The 27,621-nt window shown below is 45.7% G+C and overlaps 1 protein-coding gene across 1 annotated transcript in view; it reads right to left on the bottom strand.

The window, feature by feature from the left end:
• Nucleotides 1–2,341: 2,341 nt before the first annotated feature.
• Nucleotides 2,342–27,621, bottom strand: part of LOC112214684 (kin of IRRE-like protein 1) — a 39,363-nt gene continuing 14,083 nt past the window's right edge. The window contains exons 2-15 of the mRNA XM_042298287.1: nucleotides 22,883–23,032; nucleotides 17,970–18,119; nucleotides 17,663–17,820; nucleotides 17,353–17,503; nucleotides 16,938–17,043; nucleotides 16,586–16,734; nucleotides 15,683–15,810; nucleotides 10,989–11,115; nucleotides 10,471–10,571; nucleotides 8,974–9,190; nucleotides 8,324–8,431; nucleotides 7,508–7,635; nucleotides 7,010–7,087; nucleotides 2,342–5,169 (exon numbers count right to left, since the gene is read on the bottom strand). Of these exons, the coding sequence (XP_042154221.1) occupies nucleotides 4,504–5,169; nucleotides 7,010–7,087; nucleotides 7,508–7,635; nucleotides 8,324–8,431; nucleotides 8,974–9,190; nucleotides 10,471–10,571; nucleotides 10,989–11,115; nucleotides 15,683–15,810; nucleotides 16,586–16,734; nucleotides 16,938–17,043; nucleotides 17,353–17,503; nucleotides 17,663–17,820; nucleotides 17,970–18,119; nucleotides 22,883–23,032 (2,417 nt within the window). The 3' untranslated portion in view covers nucleotides 2,342–4,503. The remainder of the gene's footprint in view (nucleotides 5,170–7,009; nucleotides 7,088–7,507; nucleotides 7,636–8,323; nucleotides 8,432–8,973; nucleotides 9,191–10,470; nucleotides 10,572–10,988; nucleotides 11,116–15,682; nucleotides 15,811–16,585; nucleotides 16,735–16,937; nucleotides 17,044–17,352; nucleotides 17,504–17,662; nucleotides 17,821–17,969; nucleotides 18,120–22,882; nucleotides 23,033–27,621) is intronic.

The following is a 27,621-nucleotide window of genomic DNA, read 5'->3' as shown; positions in this document are numbered from 1 at the left end:
GCGCTTAGTTCAGACGAAAAGTCAAAAAAGTTACATTACAGTTCATAGAAACATGTCAAACGATGTATAGAATCAATCTTTAGGAAGTTTTTATCATAAATCTTCAATAATGTTTCAACCGGACAATTCCTTTGTCTTTAGAAATTAAAAGGAATGCAGCTAGCGCTCACATGATGTAGCTTATGGCATTCTGCCAGACCCCTTAGTCAAACAGCTCTTATTCGCTCCCCCTTCACAGTAGAAGCCTGAAACAAGCTTCTAACGACTGTTGACATCTAGTGGAAGCCTTAGGAAGTGCAATATGACACCATAGACACTGTATATTGGATAGGCAAAGACTTGAAAACCTACAAACCTCAGATTTCCCACTTCCTGGTTGGATTTTTTTCTCAGGTTTTTGCCTGCCATATGAGTTCTGTTATACTCACAGACAGAGTGTTTTCTATTCAAATCTACTAATTATATGCATATTCTAGCTTTGGGCCTGAGTAGCAGGCAGTTTACTCTGGGCACCGTATTCACCCAAGCTAAATACTGCCCTCCCAGTCCCAAAGAAAATATTTACTAAATAAACTAAAGTAAAAAATGTAATAAAAAGCTACACAATAAAATAACAATAACGAGGCTATATACAGCGGGCACCTGTTCCAAGTCAATGTGCGGTGGTACAGGTTAGTTGAGGTAATTTGTGTAAAACAGTGAGTAGCAGCAGTGTAAAAACAAAGGGGGGTGTCAATGTAAATAGTCCGGGTGGCAATTAGATTAATTGTTCTGCAGTTTTATGACTTGGGGGTAGAAGTTGTTAAGGAGCCTTTTGGACCTAGACTTGGCGCTCGAGTAACACACCAAAGCGTCATAGCATTTTGGTACACCAGAAATGCATGAATTTCCAATGAAACTCTGCGTTTGCCTTGCATCATTGCGTTGCAGAGTTAGTTGCAGTGCGTTCGGTGCGGTGCATATGTTGGATTTATCAAACATGCTTCAAACTGTATGAGTAGACGGCTTGACAGAAATGGTAGCAGAAGGTGAATGTTGAACTTTTGTGCATACATATCCAGATGATGCTGCGTACTATTTTGCGCAATGACGCTGTGGTGTATTCGAAGCGTATGACTTGGGTGACTGGAGTCGTTGACAATTATTTGGGCCTTCCTCTGACACAGCCTAGTATATAGGTCCTGGATGGCAGAAATCTTGGACGCATGCCAAATCTTTACAGTCTCCTGAGGGGGAAAAGGTGTTGTGGTGCCCTCTTTATCTTGGTGTGTTTGGACCATGATAGTTTGTTGGTGACGTGGACACCAAGGTACTTGAAACTCTCCACTCTCCACTACAGCCCCGTCGATGTTAATGGGGGCCTGTTCGGCCCTCCTTTTCCCGTAGTCCACGATCAGCTCCTTTGTCTTGCTCACATTGAGGAAGGGGTTGTTGTCCTGGCACCACATTGACAGGTCGCTGACCTCCTCCCTATAGGTTGTCTCATCATTGTTGGTGATTAGGCCTACCACTTGTGTCGTCAGCAAACTTCATGATGGTGTTTGAGTCGTGCTTGGTCTCGCCGTTGTGGGTGAACAGGGAATACAGAAGGGGACTAAGCGCGCACCCCTGAGGGGCCCCAGTGTTGAGGATCAGCATGTCAGATGTGTTGTTGCCTACCGTTACCACCTAGGGGCGGTCCGTCAGGAAGTCCAGGATCCAGTTGCAGAGGGAGGTGTTTAGTCAAAGGGTCCTTAGCTTAGTGATGAGCTTCGTGGGCGCTATGGTGTTGAACACTGAGCTGTAGTCAATGAACAGTATTCTCTGACTGCTATCGATGCCACATAGGCCGTTTTCAAAGGGATTTGTTGGTTTTGAGGGGCAGTCACTCTTTAATCGTTAGCCGTAATTAAATATGTTTCAATGTGTTTATTTATTTTACATTACGTTGGGTTGTAGGTAATAATATATGTTGATTCTGTAACCGACGCTGGAGTAGAGAAGCAGGTATAGAGAGTGAACATTTAATTTTGCACAGACATGGAACAGGACAGGAACAGCATCAGAACCGGGTAACACAATGACAAACGACAATTAATGCTGAAGCGGGGAACACTGCGGGGGAACAGACAGATATAGGGGAGGTACTAACACAGGTGATTGAGTCTAGGTGAGTCCAACAAATCGCTGATGTGCGTGACGAGTGTAGCAGGTGTGCTTAATGATGGTGGCAGAAGTGCGTAATGCTCGGCAGGCTGGTGCCCTGGGGCAGACGTGACAGATTGTGGGGGAAAACACAAAATAAACTGAATTCTCCGAATTGGTAGTTATCCCATTCCCCCGAAAGCATCACATGACATGATTTATTTTATAAAAAACAGTGCTTTTTATTTCTGTTATACTGTGGAAAAATAATTACATACCATTTTTTAAAAATATTGGAGATAATGAAATTAAAAAATGAAAATTTGATCACTTTCTGTTGTACATCTTTTGAACAGTTTTTTTTTCTGCTACGTAGAACAGTACAATAAGATAAACATTGTATTTCTAAATTCAAAGACACAATAATACAGGATACAGTCCTACCAGAGGTATAAAAGTATTGGAACAGGATCGTGAAGAGAAATGATATGGACATATTACTGAAACGCACTCACACACATGAACACATACAGACATGCACACACACATACTGTACACACTGACATGCATACAATAGTCACATTCACACGCAGGTAGAGAACTGTATGTTTATGCATTACATACACACACACACACACACACACACACACACACACACACACACACACACACACACACACACACACACACACACACACACACACACACACACACACACACACACACACACCTATACAAACACTGTACAAATAGATGTGCATACACACACTCTCTCTTTCACGCACAAACATTCGCACAATCACACTCCGCTATCCGTATATCAATAGCGTAGACAAACCTTCATTGAACCTCTCCACACACATTCTCCTCTGGCCCTCATGGCTGATTGTGTGTGAGGAGGAATGAATGATGAAAGCATTACCGCATGTTCCCTAAGGCCACTCTTATACACAGCATCTCACTAGCCTGGTCCCAGGTGCTGTTTGTTCGCAAGCGTGACAATGACCGTAGGAGTGGGCAAGACAGCATAACCAGATCTGCAACCAGGCTACCACGTCACCTCTCTCTATTTCAGCAGGGGGCACCAAGCTAAGGTTTATAGCCTGGATCCAAGCGGAATCCACTATGTTTCACCATATAAAATATGTAGTTCGTATAAATGGTGAAACGTAGAAAATTCAGTTTGAATGCCAGGCTAGCAGGCTTATACTGTAGTTCCATACGCCCGGACTGCCTCAAGGCCTGAACACAACACCTTCCCATAGAAGGACTTCCTGCATGGTATCTACTGCATTTAAATGCTTGTAACCCCAGATTTACATCAAATAAAGAGCAAACATGGACACTTGGAAAAAAGGTTCTTGTATACCCTCCCCTTCCTGACTCTTGCCAGTCATCATGGCTGACAAAAACAGGTACTCAAATACTTCTTCGTGTTTCTCTTTGTTTGTTGAGGTGAATATCACCCAAACAAAGACTAAACACTCTCAAGTTTGAACATCTTGGTCCACAGACACTTCCTTCACAGAAATATGACCAAAATAATTCTGTAAAATGTTAAAAAATAGAATAGAAAGCTCTAGTTTGTTGGTGTGCAAATAAAAACAGACTCATATAATACAGATATATGTAGATGATGGATTTCTAAGCAATGAATACTGTTTGTAATGCAGTGCAAAACATACGATGACCCCACTAACCAGCACCAATGGCGCCAATGAAGTGGAGCAATGTGGGATATATATGTGCTCTAAAATCACTGTATAAAACAACAACCAGCTAAAACAAAATGGCGGCCAGTCATGACCCTCCACTGGTTGAGGTTTCTCCCGCCCTTCGAATGAGTACCATACTTGACGGTCAATTTCTCCATGATATGCCTTACTGTAATATTTGGCAATCGAATATGGAATAAATTGCCTGTAGCGCTCCCTCTCGTCATTCACAACAATCTAAATTCATAGCACACATGCTATTTATTTCGATAATTAACATCTAAAGATCTTTTGTTCTCTCTAGTCCCGTCTTCTCTGGTCTTGATTGGACTTTTGCTTTCCGCTCTTTCAGAGTGAAGAACTGAACACTGGGATTGTGGGAATTCTAGATTACCAGGAATTCACTCGTTATCCACTGATATGGACTCTCTCTTTCTCACACCCTCCCTGTCTCGTGGGGAAATTCTAACTCCTCTGTGTGTGTGTGTGTCTGTGTGTGTCTGTGTGTATATCTGCGTGTGTATGCTCACGTGTACAGTATATGTGCGTATGTTTGAGAATGTGAATGCGTGTGTGCGGCCTCTGTGTGTGTCTGAGTGACAGTGTGTATGAGAATGCACCCTCACCGTCTATGTGACTGTGCACTGTATGTCAGCTATCCATCTCACACATGTGTCTGCATCCTCTGTGTGTGTCCTCTGTGGCCGTAGTCAGAGTGCTGTGAGGTATAGGAGAAGCGGGTGGAGCTTCCATACTTCCCCAGTCCAGTCTCTGACCCTGATGGAGTGGCCCCCGGCCCCACCCCCACACCAGGCCCCACCCCTGGCACAGGCCCCACCCCCGACCCCACCCCGTACATCTCATAGGAAGGCCCGGTTTCCAATGGAGCCAGACTGGGCGGGGCAAAGCCCATGCGGTAGGGGGTATAGGGGTGAGAGGGATAGCCGTAGTTGTCATAGGCCAGCTGAGGGGAGTCCAACAGGCTGCAGTCCCCAGGGAAGTCGCTGGTCTGCGGCGGGGGGTTGGGAGGGGGCTGCTGGCTCTGCCCAGCCCGGGTGAAGGTGTTGAACTGGGCGTAGCTGTTGTGGGAGAGTCTGGAGGGGGGCCGGGGGTCGTAGCAACTGGGGCGACCGGGGGTGGAGAGGGTCCCTGGGCCCGGAGGGCCTCCTCCGCTGGCTGTGGCCCCTGATCCTCCAGCACTGCTGCTGACAGAGGCAGCTCCCCCTGGGGTGTTAGAGGGCCGGTAGTCGGAGTAGTGCATGGAGCGGGAGGCGGGGCGACCCTCGTCAAGGGTGGAGGCTCGCACGTTGTAGTAGCCGTTGGTGGGGTCCTGGAGAGAGCAAGATTAGAAAACATATTGTCACTATGGTGTACATGTGTGTACATGTGTGTCTGTGTATGTACAGTGCCTTCAGAAAGTATTCCTATCTCTTGACTTTTTCCACATTTTGTTGTGTTACAGTCTACACACAATACCCCATAATGACACACAATACCCCATAATGACAAAGTGAAAACATCTTTTTAGAAATGTTTGCAAATGTATTGAAAATTAAATACAGAAATATCTAATTTACATAATTATTCACACCCCTTTGCTATGATAAGGTACTCCAAATTCCTTCCTTTGATCATCATTGAGATGTCACTACAACTTGATTGGAGCCAATTGTTGCCAATTCAATTATAAGGCACCACAATTGCATGTCAGAGCAGAAACTATACTGTCTGTAAATCTTCGCGATAGAACTGCGATGAGGCATATATCTGGGGAAGGGTAGAAAACAATTTCATTTATTTGTCATTTTTAAAGGGTTTTTTTACCCCTTTTTCTCCCCAATTTCGTGGTATCCAATTGGCATTAACAGTCTTGCATCTTAGCTGCAACTCCCACAAGGACTTGTGAGAGAAGAAGGTCGAGAGCCGTGCGTCCTCCGAGACACGACCCAACCAAGCCGCACTGCTTCATGACTCAATGCCCACTTAACCTGGAAGCCAACCACACCAATGTGTCGGAGGAAACACCGTACACTTGGCAACCTTGTCAGCGTGCATGCGCCCGGCCCGCCACAGGAGTCGCTAGAGCGGGATTGGACAAGGACATCCCTGCCGGCCAAACCCTCCCCTAACTCGGACGACGCTGGGCCAATTGTGCTCTGCCCCATGGGTCTCCCGGTCACAGCCGGCTGCGACAAAGCCTGGAGTCGAACCAGGATCTCTAGTAGTACAGCTAGCAACTGCGATGATATTTCTAGACTGTTTAAAGTTTCCAAGAGCATGTCATCTCCATCATTAGGAAATTGAAAAAATTTAGAAATATGGAGGTGACCAAGAACCCAATGACCACTCTGACACAACTACAGAGTTCCTTGGATGAAATGGGAGAACCTGCCAGAAGGACAACAGTCTCTACAGCATTTCACCAATTTGGGCTTTATGGGAGAGTGGCCAGAAGGAAGCCACTCCTAAAAAGAAAGCACATGACAGCACGCCTGGAGTTTGCAAAAATGCTCGTGAGACTCTTGAGAGCACAAGGCATGAGATTCTGTGGTCTGATGAGACAAAAATGTAACTCTTTGACCTGAATGCAAAGTGCTATGTCTGGAGAAAACAGCTCATCACCCTTCTTACACCATCCCTACTGTGAAGCATGGTGGTGGCAGCATCATGCTATGGGGATGCTTTTCAGCAGCAGGGACTGAGAGACTGGTAAGGATAGAGGGAACAATGAAGGGAGCCAAATACAGTGCAAACGACCTTAGACTGGGATGAAGATTTATGTTCCAACAGGACAATAACCCAAGCATACAGCCAAAGCAACGCTTGAATGGCTTCAGAACAAGAATTTAAAAGTCATTGAGTGGCCTAGCCTAAGCCCAGACTTGAATCCCATTGAAAATCTGTGGGAAAAACTTGAAGATTGCTGTTCACTGCTGCTCCCCATCTACTTAGCTTGATAAAATCTGCACAGAAGAATGGGAGATATCCCCAAATACAGATGTGCAAAGCTGATACAGACATACCATCATCCAAAAATGTTTTTTTTTTTAAAGCAAACTTTTTTTTATTTAATCCATTTTGAATTCAGGCTGTAACACAACAAAATGTGGATTACGTCAAGGTGTATGAATACTTTCTGAAGGCACTGTATGTGTGTAAAGTAATCTCACCTTCAGGTCGTACTCCTGGCGAGTGTCTAGCGTATCGCTACGCAGGTCCTGCTTGAGTTCTATATCGTCTTTAAAGGGCTGAGAGGAGGGAGAGAAGGACACAGAAGAGGGCAGAATCTAAACCATCAAACAATGAAAAAACAACAAAGGAGGGGAGGAATCCAACATAAGGAGGGACCGAATAATAAAAAAAAGAAGAGGGAAGGAAAAGAAAGTGACAGATCGTATTTTAAGTTGAAAAGGGTCATCTTTAAGTGTTAAAAATTCTGAGTATTGTGATTGAAAAGATAGAACAGCATAAGTTGATATGACAGAAATGATTTTGTTTTGTTGCATTTCTGTTAGTGGTTAGTTGTAAAGTAATAGCTTCAGAGTTGAGGCGTCGTTGGAATTATTGAAAAAACACTTTAGTGATCGCCTGATGGGAAACTTGGGTAACATAAACCAAAGGAAGCAAAGTTCAAGGCAACCTGCTGTAGCGTTGTGATGGCGACTCACCGAGTACATGGCCTTGACCATGCGTGATGCCGTGGAAACGCTGCCGGAGTCCTCCTCCAGACTGTGGGTCTCCTTGTTTATTGTCTCTACCTTGATGTCTGGCTTACCCAGCGTGACCCCACGACGACCTGGAAGCACAACACGACAGCACAGCACACAGTTGAATACTGCTGGATATATGTCAGGGTATATTGATTTGGATACAGTATGTGTATGTACTTTATATGTTTAAGTATATGTATGTAAGTGTAAACATGTGAATAATATATTGCATTCTGAGGAAGTTCAGGTGTATACTGTATGATGTTTTCAATGCATCGGTATCTGAAATATGTATTTGTATGTGTTTTCTACTGTATTTTACAGGTGTATGTCTTTGCTACTGTATTTTACAGGTGTATGCTTTTGCTACTGTATTTTACAGGTGTTGTATGTGTTTGCTACTGTATTTTACAGGTGTATGTGTTTGCTACTGTATTTTACAGGTGTATGTGATTGCTACTGTATTTTACAGATGTATGTGATTGCTACTGTATTTTACAGATGTATGTGATTGCTACTGTATTTTACAGGTGTATGTGATTGCTACTGTATTTTACAGATGTATGTGATTGCTACTGTATTTTACAGATGTATGTGATTGCTACTGTATTTTACAGGTGTATGTGATTGCTACTGTATTTTACAGGTGTATGTGATTGCTACTGTATTTTACAGATGTATGTGATTGCTACTGTATTTTACAGGTGTATGTGATTGCTACTGTATTTTACAGGTGTATACGTTTGATATTTCCTAGATGGAGTTATCACTTACTGCCTTTGCGCTGCCGGTAGAAGATGAGCACCAGGACTAGTAAACACAGGAACAGCAGGATGGTGCAGCCAACAGTCCCTCCTGCTATTATACCCACTGGTACCTCCTCTGAGAGGGGGAATAGAGAGAGAGAGGAAAGAGAGATAGAGAAGGAGAGAGACAGCGAGAGAGAGAGAGAGAGATTGAGAGGGAGGAGAGAGGCAGAGAGAAATAGACAAATGGAGAGAGAGAGAGAAATTGGATAGAGGGAGAGAGGTCAATGCAATAGAGTTCAGTTAGCTGTTTATACAACATGCCGATTCAGCTAAAACATTCTAATAGAGCATGCATGAATACATGCTGAATATTGTTGTTGTTGAGGAGGGATGTCTGGTCGCATCAAGTTACGAGTATGAATATTATTTTTTTTAGCTTTATTTAACTAGACAAGTCAGTTAAGAACAAATTCTTATTTTCAATGATGGCCTAGGAACAGTGGGTTAACTGCCTGTTCAGGAGCAGAACGACAGATTTGTACCTTGTCAGCTCAGGGATTTGAACTTGCAACCTTCCGGTTAGTAGTCGAACGCTCTAACCACTAGGCTACCCTGCCGCCTCAATATAATGCTACTGAATATAACGGTGTTGTTGTTGTTCGTCTCTGAGCATACCGGTCTCTTCTAGGGTGATGATCATGGTCCCGGGTCCGAAAGAGTTCCAGGCGGTACAGTTGTAGGTGGACAAGAAGTCAGCCTCCATGACGTTGTTGATGGTGAGGGTGGAGAGGACAGCCCCTCCCTCAGACAGAGGTTTACTCTGCTCCACCGTGTACCTCTCCAACAGAGTCCCCTTCTCCTTCTCCCACACGTTCTCCTTCCACGCCCACACCTGAAACATAGGCAGGCAAGCAGGCGCACCTTAACACACACCCATATACCATACTGCATGTGCTCTGACACACACATGCATTATGTACAAACACATATAAGCATAGATGTGCATATGCACATATGGAGAAATCATGGCTACTGAACGAAGAGCTGTTCGGAGCCGGCTCTTTCAGGTGAACGAAGCCGAATGAAAACTAACTAACTAACTGAAAAGTCTTGAAATACCCTTCAATAGTAAAGGTCTTTGCATCACCATGTAGAACAGGGGTGGGCAATAATTTTGTCTTGAGGGCCACATCGGGGTTTCAAAATTAAACGGAGAGCCGTACAGATTTGTTTTCTGAACGATTTGTTCATCAAAAGGAATTAGCGGGCCAGAAAAGGGGCCGTTTTTAAAATAAATATAGGCCATAGGTCCATTATAATCTCTATATACTTTATATCTGGTTTTAGGTAGTTAGGGATGCACTGATGTGGCAATTCTGGGACAATATCTATATCTGACATTGTCTTCGGGAATATCGACCAATACATTTGGTTATTGTATGGCAACTGTTCCAAAGCAGCTAAATATCAAACATGGGAAAGGTGTAACCATTTTCATTCCTGGACTTTAGAGTTACATGCGGTGGTTTTAGAGTTGGTAAGAATCTTACACACTTCCTCCACTTCCAAGCCACTAAAAGCTATTATTCACACTGAAGCATGAGAGACTATCTGAAATTTCACAAGGCCACGTGTTCCCGTAATCTACCATTCATTCTGAAAAACGAGAACCTCTGGCAGAGGAATTTGCAGGGACAACTGTCCTTCATATTTTATAACTATTTTTCTGTCCCTGCATTAGAGACGCGCCCTGGTGCGTCAGAGAGAATTAAACTCACAAGGTTTAGAGAGGAGAGGGGGGCGAGACCAACTACACGCTGACTGCATCCAAAATGGCATCCTATTCCCTATATAGTGGTACACTATGTACACCATATGGTACACTATGTAGGGACTAGGGTACCATTTCAGACACAGACATCTGTCTGAGTGCATCCGGACCAGAGAGACAAGTGGAGTGAAGGCGATAGAAGTGTCCCCAACTAGACACATTGGGTTTGTTGACATGGTGAGTCTCAGGACAATTCCGAAGGATTTTGACGGCCGTCACATGGCATAAAAGCTGCGAGAGTGTTGACTATGTCAGTCTCACGATGACGATAATGTACAGGTGGTAATGTGTTCATGTAGAAGCTTGCAGTAGAGTTTGTACAGTATCCACTGTCCACTTACAATCTTGTCCGGTGGAGGTGTGCTGGCGATGTAGCACTTGACCTCTCCTCTCTCCCCCCTCACTGCATACTGTACAGGCTCACTGGAGATGATGGGGGGACCTGGATAGAAAGAGAGAGAGAAAGTGTGAGGGAGTGGATATTCCATATTAGAAACTGGGTGGTTCGAGCCCTGAATGCTGATTGGCTGTCAGCTGTGATATATCAGACCACAGGTATGACAAAACACTTATTTTTACTGGTCTAATTACATTGGTAACCAGTATATAATAGCAATAAGGCACCTCTGGGTTTGTGGTATATGGCCAAATATACCACGGCTAAGGGCTGTGTCCAGGTGCTCTGTGCATAAGAACAGCCCTTAGCCGTGGTATATTGGCCATATACCACACCCCTCTCTGGCCTTGCTGCTTAATAGTACTTATTATCTTTGAACCCTTTGAAGAACCCTTTTGGGTTCCATGTGGAACCCTTTTTTCTGAAAGGGCACTGTTGTGTGTGACCTTTGGTGTTACGTACCGTTGACAGTGAGAGTGACCTCTGTCTCTCCCACTCCGATCCTGGGGACGATGGCCTTACACACGTACTGCCCAGCGTCCGCCTGGCTCACTGACTTCAGGAACAGCTGGTTGTTATTACTAAGGACCTGTAAGGGATGGAGAGATAGAGGGAATCAGGGACAAGCAGAGAGAGAGAGATGAACAAAAGAAAAGGGGAGTGCGATGATGTGGCCTGACATCATTCTACTTTCCTTCAGGGGCAAAATATGATAAAAGAGGAAGACTTGAGAAAGAAGAAATGAGAGATAAAAACGCAGGTTGGCATTTATTGGGATGACTCACGTACTGGAGGCAGCTCTGCAGAGTGGTTACTAGCTGGCACAGCCACAAAGTCAAACCTAACCCTAACCTTAACTACACTGCTAACCGTAATACCTAAGCCTAGTCTTGTGTTGCCATACCTACAAAATCACATTGTTGTCACACCCCCTTGGAGGTCTGGAGAATTTTGTATTGCAAACACTTTTTGATTGGATGTTGCTTTTCAAGAATCTCCCCCACACACGCCCGTAGAAGGAGTGCTGTGTGTTATGTGCGTCACTGTGTTCCGTCCGGGTAGTGGTTGCCCATGCTAGCTTTAAGTGCTAGTTTTCAAGTTATGAAGGGCGGCTGACAGTGTGTGATTTATATGTATTGAAATTGGACTATGCTGGTAAAGTTAAACGTCACTCACAGGACGTTCTAAACCGCTCGGTGACAGATTTTTTCCATTCATCCACATGGCTGCTGGCTACGCTTTGCTACCACTGAAAATATAATTATTTTTGTTTTTGTAAGGACCCCAGAAACGGAGGCAGTGCCAGAACCTATTCAAGTAAGTAAATAAAAAATGTTTTAATGTAAAAGAAAAACAACATCATATTAGCTAGCTATCTACACTCGGCCAACTCAACTGAGCTGCTTGCTAGCTAACGTTACACTAACGTTGAGTTTTGTCAATTAAATGTCATCAGCTACCTAACCTCCAATAACTAGCAATCTTGATATAATTATTCTAAATTAAAAATCCAAATGCATTTGTAGATAACAGCCACGGAAGAGGGTGAAATTGCAGCTCCAGCTGTCAGTAAAGGGAGAGTGTAGGCTACTGGATAGTGCAGCTAACTTTGAGAGGACATTGTGAAAAGATTCTCTGGTTCCAGTCCCCAGAGGGTTAAACTTGGAGGACAGGGAGATAATAGCAACATAATATTTAGTGCTGTCAAATTTGAGTATAATGAAGCCTGTTTCTTTGTGATGTTTTCTATCCTCAGGAAGCTTTGAAAGCCTGTTTGTAGATGAAGAGAAAGATCCCAATGAAACTCCTACGAGACTTAAGGGTATATCCTATATGCCATGGATTATACAGTGCCTTCGGATAGTATTCAGACCCTTTGACTTGTTCAACATTTTGTTACAGCCTTATTCTAAAAAAAAAAATGTTTACCTCATCAATCTACACATAATACCCTGTAATGACAAAGGAAAAACAGGTTGGGATTTTTGCTAATCATTTTTTTTTTTTAACAAATTGAAATATCACATTTACATAAGTAGTCCTTGCTGCTGAAAAACATCCCCACAGCATGATGATGCTGGCACCACCATGCTTCACCGTAGGGATGGTGCCAGGTTTCCTCTAGACGTGACGCTTGGCATTCAGGCTAAAGAGTTCGATCTAGGTTTCATCAGACCAGAGAATCTTGTTTCTCATGGTCTGGTGTCCTTCAGGTGCCTTTTGGCAAACTCCAAGCAGGCTGTCATGTGCATTTTACTAATGAGTGGCTTTTGTCTGGCCACTCTACCATAAAGTGCTGCAGAGATGGTTGTCCTTCTGGAAGGTACTCTCATCTCCACAGAGGAACTCTAGAGCTGTTTCAGAGTGACCATCGGATTCATGTTTGGCTCTGCGGCCAGCTCTAGGAAGAGTCTTTGTGGTTTCAAACTTCTTCCATTTAAGAATGATGGAGGCCACTGTATTCTTGGGGACCTTCAACGTGTAGACATTTTTTGGTACCCTTTCTCAGATCTGTGACTCAACACAATCCTTTCTTGGAGCTCTACGGACAATTCCTTCGACCTCATTGCTTGGTCTTTGCTCTGACGTCCTGTTTTTGCTTTGTCATGGGGTATTTATTGTGTGTAGATTGCTGAGTTAAATATATATATTTTTTACAATAAGGCTGTAATGTGATGTAATGAATACTTTCCAAAGGCACTGTATGTGTAGGCCTACCTATGTTGGAAAATGTTGTTTAACTGTATTTTTGGATACATCACACACAATGTATAAACCTATTCCAAGCAGGACAACCCTGCTGGAGGTCTGCTGGGTGAGCAGGGTTCTGTTACAGCCCAGCAATAACCCACATGATTCTGGGCTGGAATAGAAGTCTGCTCACCCATTAGATCAAGGATCAGTGGAGCAAGGTGTCCATAGCTGGTATGGTGTTTTTTGTGTTCACCTGAAATGATGCTTTAGTAATGATAAAATACTTGTTACTACTCAATTATCTATTGTTGTTTAGACTAAGGTGCCTAATCTTTACATACGAGTTATCTTATTTGTACATGTTGAAGTGTTGATTCTTTGAAGTGAAGTGTTTAAACTTGTTTAAATTGTTAAACAACATTTTCTAAATGAACTAGTGTCAATGTTAAGTTGCCCTTTCCTGCAGTCAATTACCAAAAGTGTCCTCTTTGACCTCATGAGTGGAATGATATTAATATTTTTAATAATTTCACAATTATTGTCAAACAGTTTTGTTACATTTCAGTCTTCTGTGATGTGCAGTATCTCAAGTGGAATATTGGTATGCAAACTCAAAATTGAATACACTTCAACTCTATATCTGACATGATACAGGTGTCTCCTTTTTTAAAAGCCCATATCCATGTGTGTGAGGTGTATACTTTTGTTTCAATGTAGATTTGTTTAAGACTACCAAGAATCATCCCTCTGTGTGACCCTGATTTAGCCCACTGCAATAAAAGGTTCATCATATTATCAAAATCCTGCTATAAAGAGGGGTTCTTTCTCTAATGTGTCTCTGTTTCTGTGTTGTATACTCAAATGAACATTTCCTTTTTGTCTAGTCGAAAGCTCTCCAATCTGTTTTATTTGATTGTCACTCTCTCAGTATATCAGCTATGTGAATCCACTTGGCAGCTTATCACATGGCAGGCATCACCAACATAGACCTACAGTAGGATGTTCTTTTATTTCTTTCATTTTAGCAATGGTCCTTGCAAATTGATTGCAGTTTTCCCCCATAGATAGACAGTACATGGTGGCTCTATGTATCACTGACCCTGCATAAGCTAGCGACTGGGCTAACCTTTTAGGTCAACAATATGCTGTTTTTATGAACATTTTGCTGGCTTTATAATCGCCAGAGAAGTTAGTTATATCTAGGTAGCTTACAAGGTTAGCTGACTCTTCCAAAAAACAAACCTCATTGTGGCTAGCTATGTCTTGTCCCTTTATGCTAGCCTTTACAAACGCATATCACTTCAGAAACTTCCAAATTAAAAACATGGATATGGTCAGTGTTGTAGACAATTTCTCCCCTTTTGCTGCAGCTTTAGCTCATCTCAAAATAACATTGAAATGCTGTGAAAACCAGAGTGCTGCAAACATTCTAAAATGTTTTGTTTGTTTAAATGTTTTGTCCTCACGCACTGTTGCCCCTAAGGCACTAATCTGGGGGGCACCTTTGGAGCTCTGCCCAAACAAGGCATTTGATTGGTATGGCGTGTTGCGCGTTAGCTGATTTCCTCCATGGAACTTCCCCAGGCTCCCTATTTAAGGGAAGCCTGTTTCGGGACGAGGCTAGCCTAACCTTAACTTTAAAGCAAAACGAAAAAGCGCATTTTCCCCCCATGAATTTTACGATAAAGACATGTTTTACTTTGCAGCTGGCCCATCTTGCGGAAATTGCTCAGTTCTGCCTCCAAGGCAAGATTCATGACAATAAACGTCAACCTGCTCGAAAAACAGGCAGAGGTGAAGGACAGGATAAAATAGAGAGGGGGACTATAAAAAGATAGAAAGAGATTAGGATGGGAGAGTGAAATGGACACTGAAGGAATGAAAAATATAATAAAATAGAGACAGAAAAGTGAAGAAGTGAGAGAGAGACAGATGGAGGAGAGAAGCGGGGGAATCAGGGAAAAGCCAAGAGAAAGAGAGAGATGAACAGAGCAGAACAGAACATAAATAATAGAGAGACAAAGGATAGAAGAGAGGGAGACGATATAGATACAGACAGCAAAAGAAGATATAGATGCAGCAAAAGAAAGGTGGAAAGTGGGGCCGCCTGAGTGGCCCAAGGCACTGCATGACCGCGAGTCCCATAGTGTGACGGGGGGGTTTACGTGGCTCATCGTGCTCTAGCGACTCCTTGTGGGGGGCTGGGCACCTGCAGGCTGACCTCAATCAGCAGTTGAACAGTGTTTTCTCCGACACATTGTTACGGCTGGCTTCTGGGTTAAGCGGGCAGGTGTTAGGAGCACGGTTTGGAGGGTCATGTTTCAGAGGACGCGTGACTCGACCTTTGCCTCTCCCAAGCCCGTTGGGGAGTTGCAGCGACGAGACAGATCGCAATTTAATATCACAAAATTGGGGAGAAAAAGGAGGAGAGCAGAGGAGTTAGAGAGCAAGCTGGTTCTCACCATGTTGGAGCCCTTCTTCGTCCAGGTGAGGGTGAGAGGAGGGTTGCCAGCCCATTTGCAGTTCAGAGTGACATCAGAGTCTATGTCCACGGTCACTGGCCTAGGCTCTACTACCAGGATAGGACCAACTGTAAAGAGAGAGAGGGGTATAGATGATTAGGTTTAGGAGATAGGGGTACAGTATGAGGGGAGATTGAGATCGAGTCACGGGTGAAAGTAGATGTAATTTCTTAACGGTAAGGACATCCTGTGTGTGCACGCGCTTAATCATGGAATTACATATAGAATCCCTATTAATTCAACAGGATCTCTGTGTGCCGATTCGTAAAGGTTTGTCATGTAACTTTCAAAATGTATTAGCTTTTGACAACCAGTCATGATATTTTCATCAGATTGTCAAACGATCACTTCAAAGGGCTCCTTTAGTGGGCTCCTTTACTAGTCTACCTGCGCAAGTTCACCCACTCGCAACATATTTCCAGTCTTCAAACAGTGGTGAATGGAAAGAGACATCTTTTATTTACGTAAAACACCACAAAGAGTAAAGACATTTTGGCAATTGTCATTAATCCAGAATTGATGCATCCACTGCTGTCCGCCCGCCGTCTCGGTGTCGGCCATTCATCTCTGCCTTGGCAAAACGTCAGTGTTCTCTTCGAACCACATCGCATTTAGGAGCGTAGGCTATACCACTCGTTTTCAAGTCCATTCGCTCATTTTTCATGCCTCTGGCATGCGGTAGCCGAAAGATAAATAATGGTGTAATAGCCTACAGTTTCCTTGAAATGTTACCGATACAGCGTACCCCCACTATTTATTTTACCGGGACGCCGTACCGGACTGCACCACATCACTTTCACCCCTGACAGAGTATTTGCCAGCCATGGCGGTTCAGAGACTCACAGTGCACATCGACCAGGATGCTGACGTTGGTTTTACCCACAGCATTGAACACTGAGCAGGACACAGGCTCCGTGAAGAAGGAGTGGTCCGCCTTGGTGGTGAACACACTCTCTCTGGCCCCCTGCAGGATCACTCCACCCTTAGCCCACCTGAGAAAGAACACACATGACTGTATGACTAAACATGCACTGCCAGAGCCGTGGGTTCGATCCCCGCATTGGCCAAACACTTTGCTCACAAGGAAAAACACACGAAACCCAGATAAATGCACGGCTAGAGAGACAGGTGGACATATAGATAGACAGAAAGATCAACAGATCTATAGAAGTCGACGGAGGTATACAGTACATACATGTATCCCATGATAGGAGGGTTGGCGGAGGCGGCGCAGGTGAAGGTGACTCTGTCCCCCTCTAAGACGGAGCGGGGCTCGATGGACAGGGTCACCATGGGGGGGTCTGGGGGAGAGGGCAGGGAATCTCTAAGTCACTCCGATACATCAGCGAATAAGCAAATTATAAAGAGAAGGAGGGAGTGGTGGGAGAGCAGAGAGAGCCGACGGAAAAAGAGAGAACCCCCTCACGGTTCCTGGGCAGTGATCTAAGTGTACTTCCTGGTTGTCACTAGACACTGTTGTCCTTAAATAAGCTCAGATATTCAGTCGTACAGTAAATAGTGAATATGTGTCAAGCTAAAGGGATGGTTGTGAACAAGTCGCTGCGGTGTACATTGAGGGTGACTTACGGTGTACGTTGAGGGTGACTTACGGTGTACGTTGAGGGTGACGGTGGTGTGTTTCCCAGTGGGGATAGCCAGGTTGCTGGCCACACAGCTGTAGTTCCTCCCTGTGTCTGTGTCCACTGGGTGGATGGGCAGGAAGCTGTGGGTCGTCACCCTCTTCCTGTCTGGGAGCACCTCCTGATGGAGAGAGAAGAGAGAAGAGAGAAGAAGAAGGAAGACAAGACAGCCAATAGAAGGATGAGAAAGAGTATAAGTGAAACATGATTGAGTGTGTGTCTGTGTTTGTGTTGTAATACAAGGTGCATGTGTGTGTAGATGCATTTTTAATTGACTCACGGTGGTGCTGACTGCTCCGTCTACGGGGAGCCCGTCTTTTTGCCACTCTATCATGGCAGGGGGCTTGGCCCCACGGGACACACAACTCAGGTTATAGTGGTCGCCTGCATTCAACAGCACCTCAGGGGCCCCGTCGATCACTGGGTCATCTGGAGGGACTGGACACCGGGCAGGGGGGTTACGCGTGCACGCACACGCACGCACACACACACACACACACACACACACACACACACACACACACACACACACACACACACACACATACGGGAGGTACATACACACACACACATTTGCTGTATCTTACTGAGGACAGTGAGTTTGGCTCTTCTAGAACGTAGCGCAGCGTCTGGGGCCTGACACTCGTACAGGGAGTCATCAGACAGCTCCGCTGAGATAATCTCCAGGTTATACTGGCCAAGCTCCTGCACCCGCATCACACGGTACCTCGGCCAGGCTGGGGGGGGAGGGAGGGAGAGAGAGTCAGACATGTAGGGACAACCAGTGGAGGCTGGTTGAATGATAAATGGGAGGGAAAGGCTTGTTTGGAATGTATTGAATGTAATAATAGCTAACCAAAAACACCTGTGCATAATCCCTAATGCAAATGCACACAACCATGCACATATTTACATCTCTCTCTGTCTGTCGCTCTCTCTTTCTCACTCGCTCTCTCTCGCTGTCTTTCACAGTTCCAGTGGTGCTATACATTCTCCCCAGTAGATGGCAGCCATGCTCTCTTTCTCCAGCCAGGGAAGAAATGCATGCATTTATGACAATGACATTTTAGAGGACTCCAAACGGACAGAAATGCTGGTGCAGATTTCATGTCCTCTCTCCTATACATAAATTCCATCTGAATCTCTCTGTCACTGTAGCATGTACTGTATGCTTCAAATTAGCTTGCCCTCCCTAACCTTGTGTGTCCTTGTACGTGGCATTGCATGTGTGTCTGTGCGTTGTCTATGGGTGTATTAGCATGTGAAATGTCAAACGAGCGAAAGCGTATGAAAGGGAGAGATAAAGGGAGAGGGAGAGAGAGCAAGGGTAAGAGGGTCTGCTAAATGACTAAAATGGAGAAGGAGCGAGGGAGCGAAGCAGGGAGAGAGCGAGAGAGGGAGCGAGGGAGAGAGGCAGGGTGCGGGCGAGAGAGCGAGGGAGAGAGGCAGGGAGAGGGCGAGAGGGCGAGGGAGAGAGGCAGGGAGAGGGAGCGTGTGTATAAGGGAACCAGTGTTCATTCACATGTTTCTATTTAAAAGCTTTGGCTTGAAGCACTGAACCATTACAGTAACAATGTGATTAAAAGAGACGGAGAGAGAGAGAGAGAGAGAGAGAGGGGAATGGTGAGGGGACAGACGAACAGGACGAGGGGAGAAAGCAGCAGAGGAAAGGAGGGAGGGAGAGAAAGAAGGAGAGAGGGTTTGAGAGAGAGCAGAGGCAAAGAGAGAGGAGAGTGTGAAGGAGAGGAAGAGAGCGGCAGAGGGGGGAGAGAGGGAGGGAGAATGATAGAGGGGTTGAGCATGAACAGAGGAGAGAGGGAGAGAGAGGGAGGAACAGGCAATCAAGCAGGGAGAGAAGGCTGCAAAGAAAGAGAGGAAAGAGGGCAGAAGTGTGGCATGAAAGATAGAATAACAAGCCTTTATTGTACAAGTAGGAGAGAGAGAATATGAAATAAAATAAAATGTTATTGGTCGCATACACATATTTAGCAGATGTGCTTGTGAAATACTCGTGTTCCTAGCTCCAACAGTGCAGTAGTATCACATTCACAACAATGCACACAAATCTAAAAGTAAAATCTAAATGGAATTACGAAATATAGAAATATTAAGACAAGCAATGTCGGGGTCCAGATTATAAATATTCAGTATATATATATACTGAACAAAGTATAAATGCAACATGCAACAATTTCAACAATTTTACTGAGTTACAGTTAATTTAAGAAAATCAGTCAATTAAAATAAATTCTTTAGATTTCACATGACTGGGCAGGGGTGCAGCCATGGGTGGGCATGGGAGGGCAAAGGCCCACCCGCTTGGGAGCCAGGTCCACCCACTGGGGAGCCAGGAGGGTATTATGGTGTTGAAGGCTGAGCTGTAGTCAATGAACAGCGTTCTTACATAGGTATTCATCTTGTCCAGATGGGATAGGACAGTGTGCAGTGTGATGGCGATTCCATCCTCCGTGGATCTATTTGGGAGGTATGCATATCGAAGTGGGTCTAGGATGTCGAGTAAGGTGCAGGTGATATGATCCTTAACTAGTCTCTCAAAGTTCTTCATGACAGAAGTGTAATTTATAGTCATTTAATTCAGTTACCTTTGCTTTCTTGGGTACAGGGACAATGGTGGACATCTTGAAGCAAGATGGGGACAGCGGACTGGGATAGGGAGAGATTGAATACGTCCGTAAACACTCCAGCCAGCTGGTCTGCGCATGCTCTGAGTACGCGGCTAGAGATGCAGTCCTGGCCGGCAGCATTGCGAGGGTTAACACGCTTAAATGTCTGACTCACATCGGAGAATGAGAGCTCACAGTCCTTGGGAGAGGCCCTTGTTGGAGGCACTGTAATATCCTCAAAGCGGGCGAAGAAGATGTTAAGCTTGTCCGGAAGCCAGACTTCTGTGTCCGGGACGTGGCTGGTTTTCCCTTTATAATCCGTGATTGTCTGGAGTCCCTGCCACATACTGTACGTCTCTTGACTGAGCCTTTGAATGACTTTGTCTCTGTACTGATGTTTTGCCTGTTTGATTTCCTTACAGAGGGCATAACTAGACTGTTTGTATTCGATCACATTCCCAGTCACCTTGCCGTGGTTAAATGTGGTGGTTTGCGCTTTCAGTTTTGAACGAATGCTGCCATCTATCCACATTTTGGGTTTTGGATAGGTTTTAATCGTCACAGTGGGGAAAAAAAATCCCCTATACACTTCCTGATGAACTCAGTCACTGTGTCAGTGCATACGTCAATGTTATTCTCAGAGGCAACCCGAAACATATCCTAGTCCGCGTGATCAAAACAGTCTTGAAGCATGGATTCCGATTGGTCAGACCAGCGCTGAATAGACCTTAGCATGGATACTTCCTGTTTGAGTTTCTGCTTATAGGAAAGGGAGAAGCAAAAATGGAGTCGTGCTCTGATTTGCCGAAGGAAGGGTGGGGGAGGGCCTTGTAGCTATCTCGGTAGGGAGAGTAACAATGGTTGAGAGTTTTTGAAGTGTGAGTACTGCAGGCGATGTGTTGATAGAACTTCGGTAGTGTTTTCCTTAGATTTGCTTTAGTCCCAAGCTATAATAAATACGGCCTCATATTGGCCATTTCCAATTTGCACAAGGTCCAGTGTAGTTCCCTGAGAGCCATCGGGGTATCGTCTTGAGGTGGAATATACACGGCTGTGACGCTAACCAAAGAAAATTCTCTAGGGAGGTAATGGGGTCGACATTTGATTGTGAGGTAGTTCTAGGTTATGTGAACAAAAGGACATGAGTTCCTGTACGTTACCAAAATCACACCATGAGTAGTTAATGTGTATAATACAGATATATAGGTATAGAGAGAGATGGATAGATAGAGAGAGCGCTAGGACCACAAATACAAATTCCATCTAGACACTGTTGCCCGAGAGCACACAAAAAACTATACATACCTCGGCCTAAACATCAGCACCACAGGTAATTCCACAAAGCTGTGAACGATCTGAGAGACAAGGCAAGAAGGGCCTTCTTTGCCATCAAAAGGAACATAAAATTTGACATTCCAATTAGGATCTGGCTAGAAATACTTGAATCAGTTATAGAACCCATTGCCCTTTATGGTTGTGAGGTCTGGGGTCCGCTTACCAGCCAAGAATCCACAAAATGGGACAAACACAAAATTTTAAATTAGCATGCAGAATTTTAAATTAGCATCCTCTGTGCACATCAAAGAATGCATGCAGAGCAGAATTAGGTCGACACCCGCTAATTATCAAAATCGAGAAAAGAGTCATTAAATTCTACAACCACCAACAAGGAAGAGATTCCAAAACCTTCCATAACAAAGTCATCACCTACTATACATAGAGATAAACCTAAGAGATGAACCCTAAGCAAGCTGGTCCTGGGGCTCTGTTCACAAACACAAACAGACCCCACAGAGCCCCAGGACAGCAACACGATTAGACCCAACCAAATCACCAGAAAACAAAAAGATAATTACTTGACACATCGGAAAGAATGAACCAAAAAACTGAGCAAACTGGAATGCTATTTGGCCCTAAACAGAGAGTACACAGTGTCCGAATACCTGACCACCGTGACTGTCCCAAAATTAAGGAAAGCTTAGACAATGTACAGACTCAGTGAGCATAGCCTTGCTATTGAGAAAGGCCACCATAGGCAGACCTGGCTCTCAAGAGAAGACAGGCTATGTGCACACTGCCCACAAAATGAGGTGGAAACTGAGCTGCACTTCCTAACCTCCTGCCAAATGTATGACCATATTAGAGAGACATATTTCCCTCAGATTACACAGACCCACAAAGAATTCAAAAACAAATCCACTTTTGATAAACTCCCATATATATTTGGTGAAATACCACAGTGTGCAATCACAGCAGCAATATTTGTGACCTGTTGCCACAAGAAAAGGGCAACTAGTGAAGAACAAACACCATTGTAAATACAACCCATATTTATATTTATTTATTTTTCCTTTTGTACTTTAACTATTTGCACATCGTTACAACACTGTACATATGTTTCTGATGCCAATAAAGCCCTTGGAATTGAATTGAGAACCTGATATTGAAAGACATAGAGAGACCGAAAGACACAGACACAGAGAGACAGACACAGAGAGAAAAACACAGAGACAGACACAAAGAGACAGACAGAGAAACAGACACAGAGACAGACACAGTGAAACAGACACAAAGAGACATACACAGAGAGACAAACACAGGGAGACAGACACAGGGAGACAGACACAGAGAGACAGACACAGAGAGACAGACACAGAGAGACAGACACAGAGAGACAGACACAGGGAAACAGACACAGAGAGACAGACACAGAGAGACAGACACAGGGAGACAGACAAAGAGAGACAGACACAGAGAGACAGACACAGAGAGACAAAAATAGAGGCTTTTTCAGGAAGGCAACTAGACTGGGTTTTGGGTGTTGGGTTTCGGGTGTTGTTTTGACTTAGGAGGTGTTAGAGTTGTACTAGTCTCACCCCTGAGGTCCTCTCCGATGCCCAGGGCCAGTCCATCCTTGGTCCACTGCACAATGCCTGAGTAGTTAAACACAACACAGGACAGAATCACCCTCTGGCCCCGCACAACCGACTGGTCCGCTGGCTCCTGGGAGAAACGCGCTGTCCACACTGGGGTAGGAGAAGGAGGGAGGGGGAGAGAGAGGCAGAGAGAGGGAGAGAGATGGGTAGAGAGAGAGAGAGAGAGAGAGAGAGGGAGGAAGAGAGAGAAAAAAAGAGAAGAGTGCATAAACATGGTTACAAACATCATGTGTTAATGTTACATACACAGCTGTGTTGTTGTTACAGTATATACAAACAGCGTCATTATACACAAACTGAGAATTAATATATAAATTGTAGAAGCCAAAGAGGAGCATTTCACTCATTGGAGTTTTTGTGGTAATATGAGACAGCCTACAAGCTAAATTCTTCTTAATCTACAATGATCTACAATTTCAGATGGTGTGTTTGATATCGTCTCTCTTTCTCCTTCAACAGAAGACAGAGATAACAAGTTGGAGATGTAGAGGGAGTGCATTAAGATAAAGAAAGATGGAAAGGGATTGAGGGAAAAGTGAGAAAAATAATTGAACAATGGAGGGAGAGAGAGAGGTTGTGAGACTTGAGCTGAGTCAGGAGGAAAAGAGAAGGGAAAGAGAGGAGAAGGGAGGAGAAGAGAGGAGAAGAGAGGAGAAGGGAGGAGAAGAGAGGAGAAGGGAGGAGAAGAGAGGAGAGGGGAAAGAGAGGAAAAGAGAGGAGAAGAGAGGGGAAGGGAGGAGAAAAGAGGGGAAAGAGAGGGGGAAGAGAGGAGAAGAGAGGAGAAGGGAGGAGAAGAGAGGAGATGAGAGGGGAAAGAGAGGAGAAGGGAGGAGAAGAGAGGGGAAAGAGAGGGGGAAAGAGAGGAGAAGGGAAAGACAGGGGAAAGAGAGGGGAAAGAGAGGGGAAAGAGAGGAGAAGGGAGGAGAAGAGAGGGAAAGAGAGGAGAAGAAAGGGGAAAGAGAGGGGAAGAGAGGAGAAGGGAGGAGAAGAGAGGAGAAGAGAGGGGAAAGAGAGGAGAAGGGAGGAGAAGAGAGGAGACGAGAGGGGAAAGAGAGGAGAAGGAGGAGAAGAGAGGGAAAGAGAGGGGAAGGGAGGAGAAGAGAGGAGAAGAGAGGAGAAGAGAGGGGAAAGAGAGGGGAAAGAGAGGGGAAGGGAGGAGAAGAGAGGAGAAGGGAGGAGAAGAGAGGAAAGAGAGGGGAAAGAGAGGGGAAAGAGAGGGAGAAGAGAGGAGAAGGGAGGAGAAGGGAGGAGAAGAGGGAGAAGAGATGGGAAAGAGAGGGGAAAGAGAGGAGAAGAGAGGGAAAGAGAGGGGAAGGGAGGAGAAAGAGAGGGGAAAGAGAGGGGAAAGAGAGGGGAAAGAGAGGAGAAGGGAGGAGAAGAGAGGGGAAAGAGAGGGGAAAGAGAGGGGAAGGGAGGAGAAGAGAGGAGAAGGGAGGAGAAGAGAGGAGAAGAGAGGGGAAAGAGAGGGGAAAGAGAGGAGAAGAGAGGGGAAAGAGAGGGGAAAGAGAGGGGAAGGGAGGAGAAGAGAGGAGAAGGGAGGAGAAGAGAGGAGACGAGAGGGGAAAGAGAGGAGAAGGGAGGAGAAGAGAGGGGAAAGAGAGGGGAAGGGAGGAGAAGAGAGAGAAGAGAGGAGAAGAGAGGGGAAAGAGAGGGGAAAGGAGGAGAAGAGAGGAGAAGGGAGGAGAAGAGAGGGGAAAGAGAGGGGAAAGAGAGGGGAAAGAGAGGAGAAGAGAGGAGAAGGAGGAGAAGAGAGGAGAAGAGATGGGAAAGAGAGGGGAAAGAGAGGAGAAGAGAGGGGAAAGAGAGGGGAAGGGAGGAGAAAGAGAGGGGAAAGAGAGGGAAAGAGAGGAGAAGGAGGAGAAGAGAGGGGAAAGAGAGGGGAAAGAGAGGGGAAGGGAGGAGAAGAGAGGAGAAGGGAGGAGAAGAGAGGAGAAGAGAGGGGAAAGAGAGGGGAAAGAGAGGAGAAGAGAGGGGAAAGAGAGGGGAAGAGAGAAGAGAAGAAGGGAGGAGAAGAGAGGAGAAGAGAGGGGAAAGAGAGGGGAAAGAGAGGAGAAGAGAGGAGAAGGGAGGAGAAGAGAGGAGAAGAGAGGGAGAAGAGAGGAGAAGAGAGGGGAAAGAGAGGGGAAGGGAGGAGAAAGAGAGGGGAAAGAGAGGAGAAGGGAGGAGAAGGGAGGGGAAAGAGAGGGGAAAGAGAGGGGAAGGAGGAGAAGAGAGGAGAAGGGAGGAGAAGAGAGGAGAAGAGAGGGAAAAGAGAGGGGAAAGAGAGGAGAAAGAGAGGGGAAAGAGAGGGGAAAGAGAGGAGAAGAGAGGGGAAAGAGAGGGGAAGGGAGGAGAAAGAGAGGGGAAAGAGAGGGAAAGAGAGGGAAAGAGAGGAGAAGGGAGGAGAAGAGAGGGGAAAGAGAGGGGAAAGAGAGGGGAAGGGAGGAGAAGAGAGGAGAAGGGAGGAGAAGAGAGGAGAAGAGAGGGGAAAGAGAGGGGAAAGAGAGGAGAAGAGAGGGGAAAGAGAGGGGAAAGAGAGGGGAAGGGAGGAGAAGAGAGAAGAGGAGAAGGAGGAGAAGAGAGGAGACGAGAGGGGAAAGAGAGGAGAAGGGAGGAGAAGAGAGGGGAAAGAGAGGGGAAGGGAGGAGAAGAGAGGAGAAGAGAGGAGAAGAGAGGGGAAAGAGAGGGGAAAGGAGGAGAAGAGAGGAGAAGGGAGGAGAAGAGAGGAGAAGAGAGGGAAAGAGAGGGGAAAGAGAGGGGAAAGAGAGGAGAAGGGAGGAGAAGAGAGGAGAAGAGATGGGAAAGAGAGGGGAAAGAGAGGAGAAGAGAGGGGAAAGAGAGGGGAAGGGAGGAGAAAGAGAGGGGAAAGAGAGGGGAAAGAGAGGAGGGGAGGAGAAGAGAGGGGAAAGAGAGGGGAAAGAGAGGGGAAGGGAGGAGAAGAGAGGAGAAGAAGGGAGGAGAAGAGAGGAGAAGAGAGGGGAAAGAGAGGGGAAAGAGAGGAGAAGAGAGGGGAAAGAGAGGGGAAGGGAGGAGAAGAGAGGAGAAGGGAGGAGAAGAGAGGAGAAGAGAGGGGAAAGAGAGGGGAAAGAGAGGAGAAGAGAGGAGAAGGGAGGAGAAGAGAGGAGAAGAGAGGGGAAAGAGAGGAGAAGAGAGGGGAAAGAGAGGGGAAGGGAGGAGAAAGAGAGGGGAAAGAGAGGAGAAGGGAGGAGAAGGGAGGGGAAAGAGAGGGGAAAGAGAGGGGAAGGGAGGAGAAGAGAGGAGAAGGGAGGAGAAGAGAGGAGAAGAGAGGGAAAAGAGAGGGGAAAGAGAGGAGAAAGAGAGGGGAAAGAGAGGGGAAGGGAGGAGAAGAGAGGAGAAGGGAGGAGAAGAGAGGAGAAGAGAGGGGAAAGAGAGGGAAAGAGAGGGGAAGGGAGGAGAAGAGAGGAGAAGGGAGGAGAAGAGAGGAGAAGAGAGGAGAAGAGAGGGGAAAGAGAGGGGAAAGAGAGGAGAAGGGAGGAGAAGGGAGGGGAAAGAGATGGGAAGGAGGAGAAGGAGGAGAAGAGAGGGGAAAGAGAGGGGAAAGAGAGGAGAAGGGAGGAGAAGAGAGGGGAAAGAGAGGAGAAGAAAGGGGAAAGAGAGGGGAAGAGAGGAGAAGGGAGGAGAAGAGAGGGGAAAGAGAGGAGAAGGGAGGAGAAGAGAGGAGAAGAGAGGAGAAGAGAGGAAAAGAGAGGAGAAGGGAGGAGAAGAGAGGGGAAAGAGGGGGAAGGGAGGAGAAGAGAGGAGAAGGGAGGAGAAGAGAGGGAAAGAGAGGGGAAAGAGAGGGGAAAGAGAGGGGAAGAGGGGGAAAGAGAGGGGAAAGAGAGGGAAAGGGAGGAGAAGAGAGGAGAAGGGAGGAGAAGAGAGGGGAAAGAGAGGGGAAAGAGAGGAGAAGAGAGGAGAAGGGAGGAGAAGAGAGGAGAAGAGAGGGGAAAGAGAGGGGAAAGAGAGGAGAAGAGAGGGGAAAGAGAGGGGAAAGGAGGAGAAGGGAGGGGAAAGAGATGGGAAGGGAGGAGAAGAGAGGGGAAAGAGAGGGGAAAGAGAGGAGAAGGGAGGAGAAGAGAGGGGAAAGAGAGGGGAAGGGAGGAGAAGGGAGGAGAAGAGAGGAGAAAGGAGGAGAAGAGAGGAGAAGAGGGGAGAAGGGAGGAGAAGAGAGGGGAAAGAGAGGGGAAAGAGAGGAGAAGGGAGGAGAGGGGAAAGAGAGGGGAAAGAGAGGGGAAGGGAGGAGAAGAGAGCTTCCCTTTTCTTAAACCTCTCTTTCTATCTTTGTCTCTCTCTCTCTCTCTCTCTCTCTTTCTCTTCTCTTCCATCTCTCTCTCTATCTCGCGTCTAACTACAGTACATGTCATTGTCTCTACTCTACAGGGCTGTTCCAGCTCTCGGTTGAGAGCCACCACAGTTCTTTCTGCAGTATAAAACCGTGCCGTATTCATCTGATGAAGTGTTGTGACTGCTTGTCCAATATGAAAAAGGCTTTTGTTCCACAGTACACAACACACAGTAAATACGCCGCTCATCAAGACGAAGGCCGTTAAACGATGAGAGAATCCAAGTTGGATTGCGGTTGTGTTGTTTTCTTTCTCTTGTCTGCACTATAATGTTGTTGCTACATGTCCTCGTAAACAATGAAAGAATGGCAATCAAAGTCGCATTTCTCCCATTTATTTGTGCTGTTTCTCTCTCTC

This window comes from Oncorhynchus tshawytscha, linkage group LG15 (genome assembly GCF_018296145.1).
Source record: "Oncorhynchus tshawytscha isolate Ot180627B linkage group LG15, Otsh_v2.0, whole genome shotgun sequence".
In the NCBI taxonomy this organism is placed as follows: Eukaryota; Metazoa; Chordata; class Actinopteri; order Salmoniformes; family Salmonidae; genus Oncorhynchus; species Oncorhynchus tshawytscha.
Note: the sequence above shows the minus strand (reverse complement) of the source record. Positions and strands in the feature narration are given on the sequence as shown.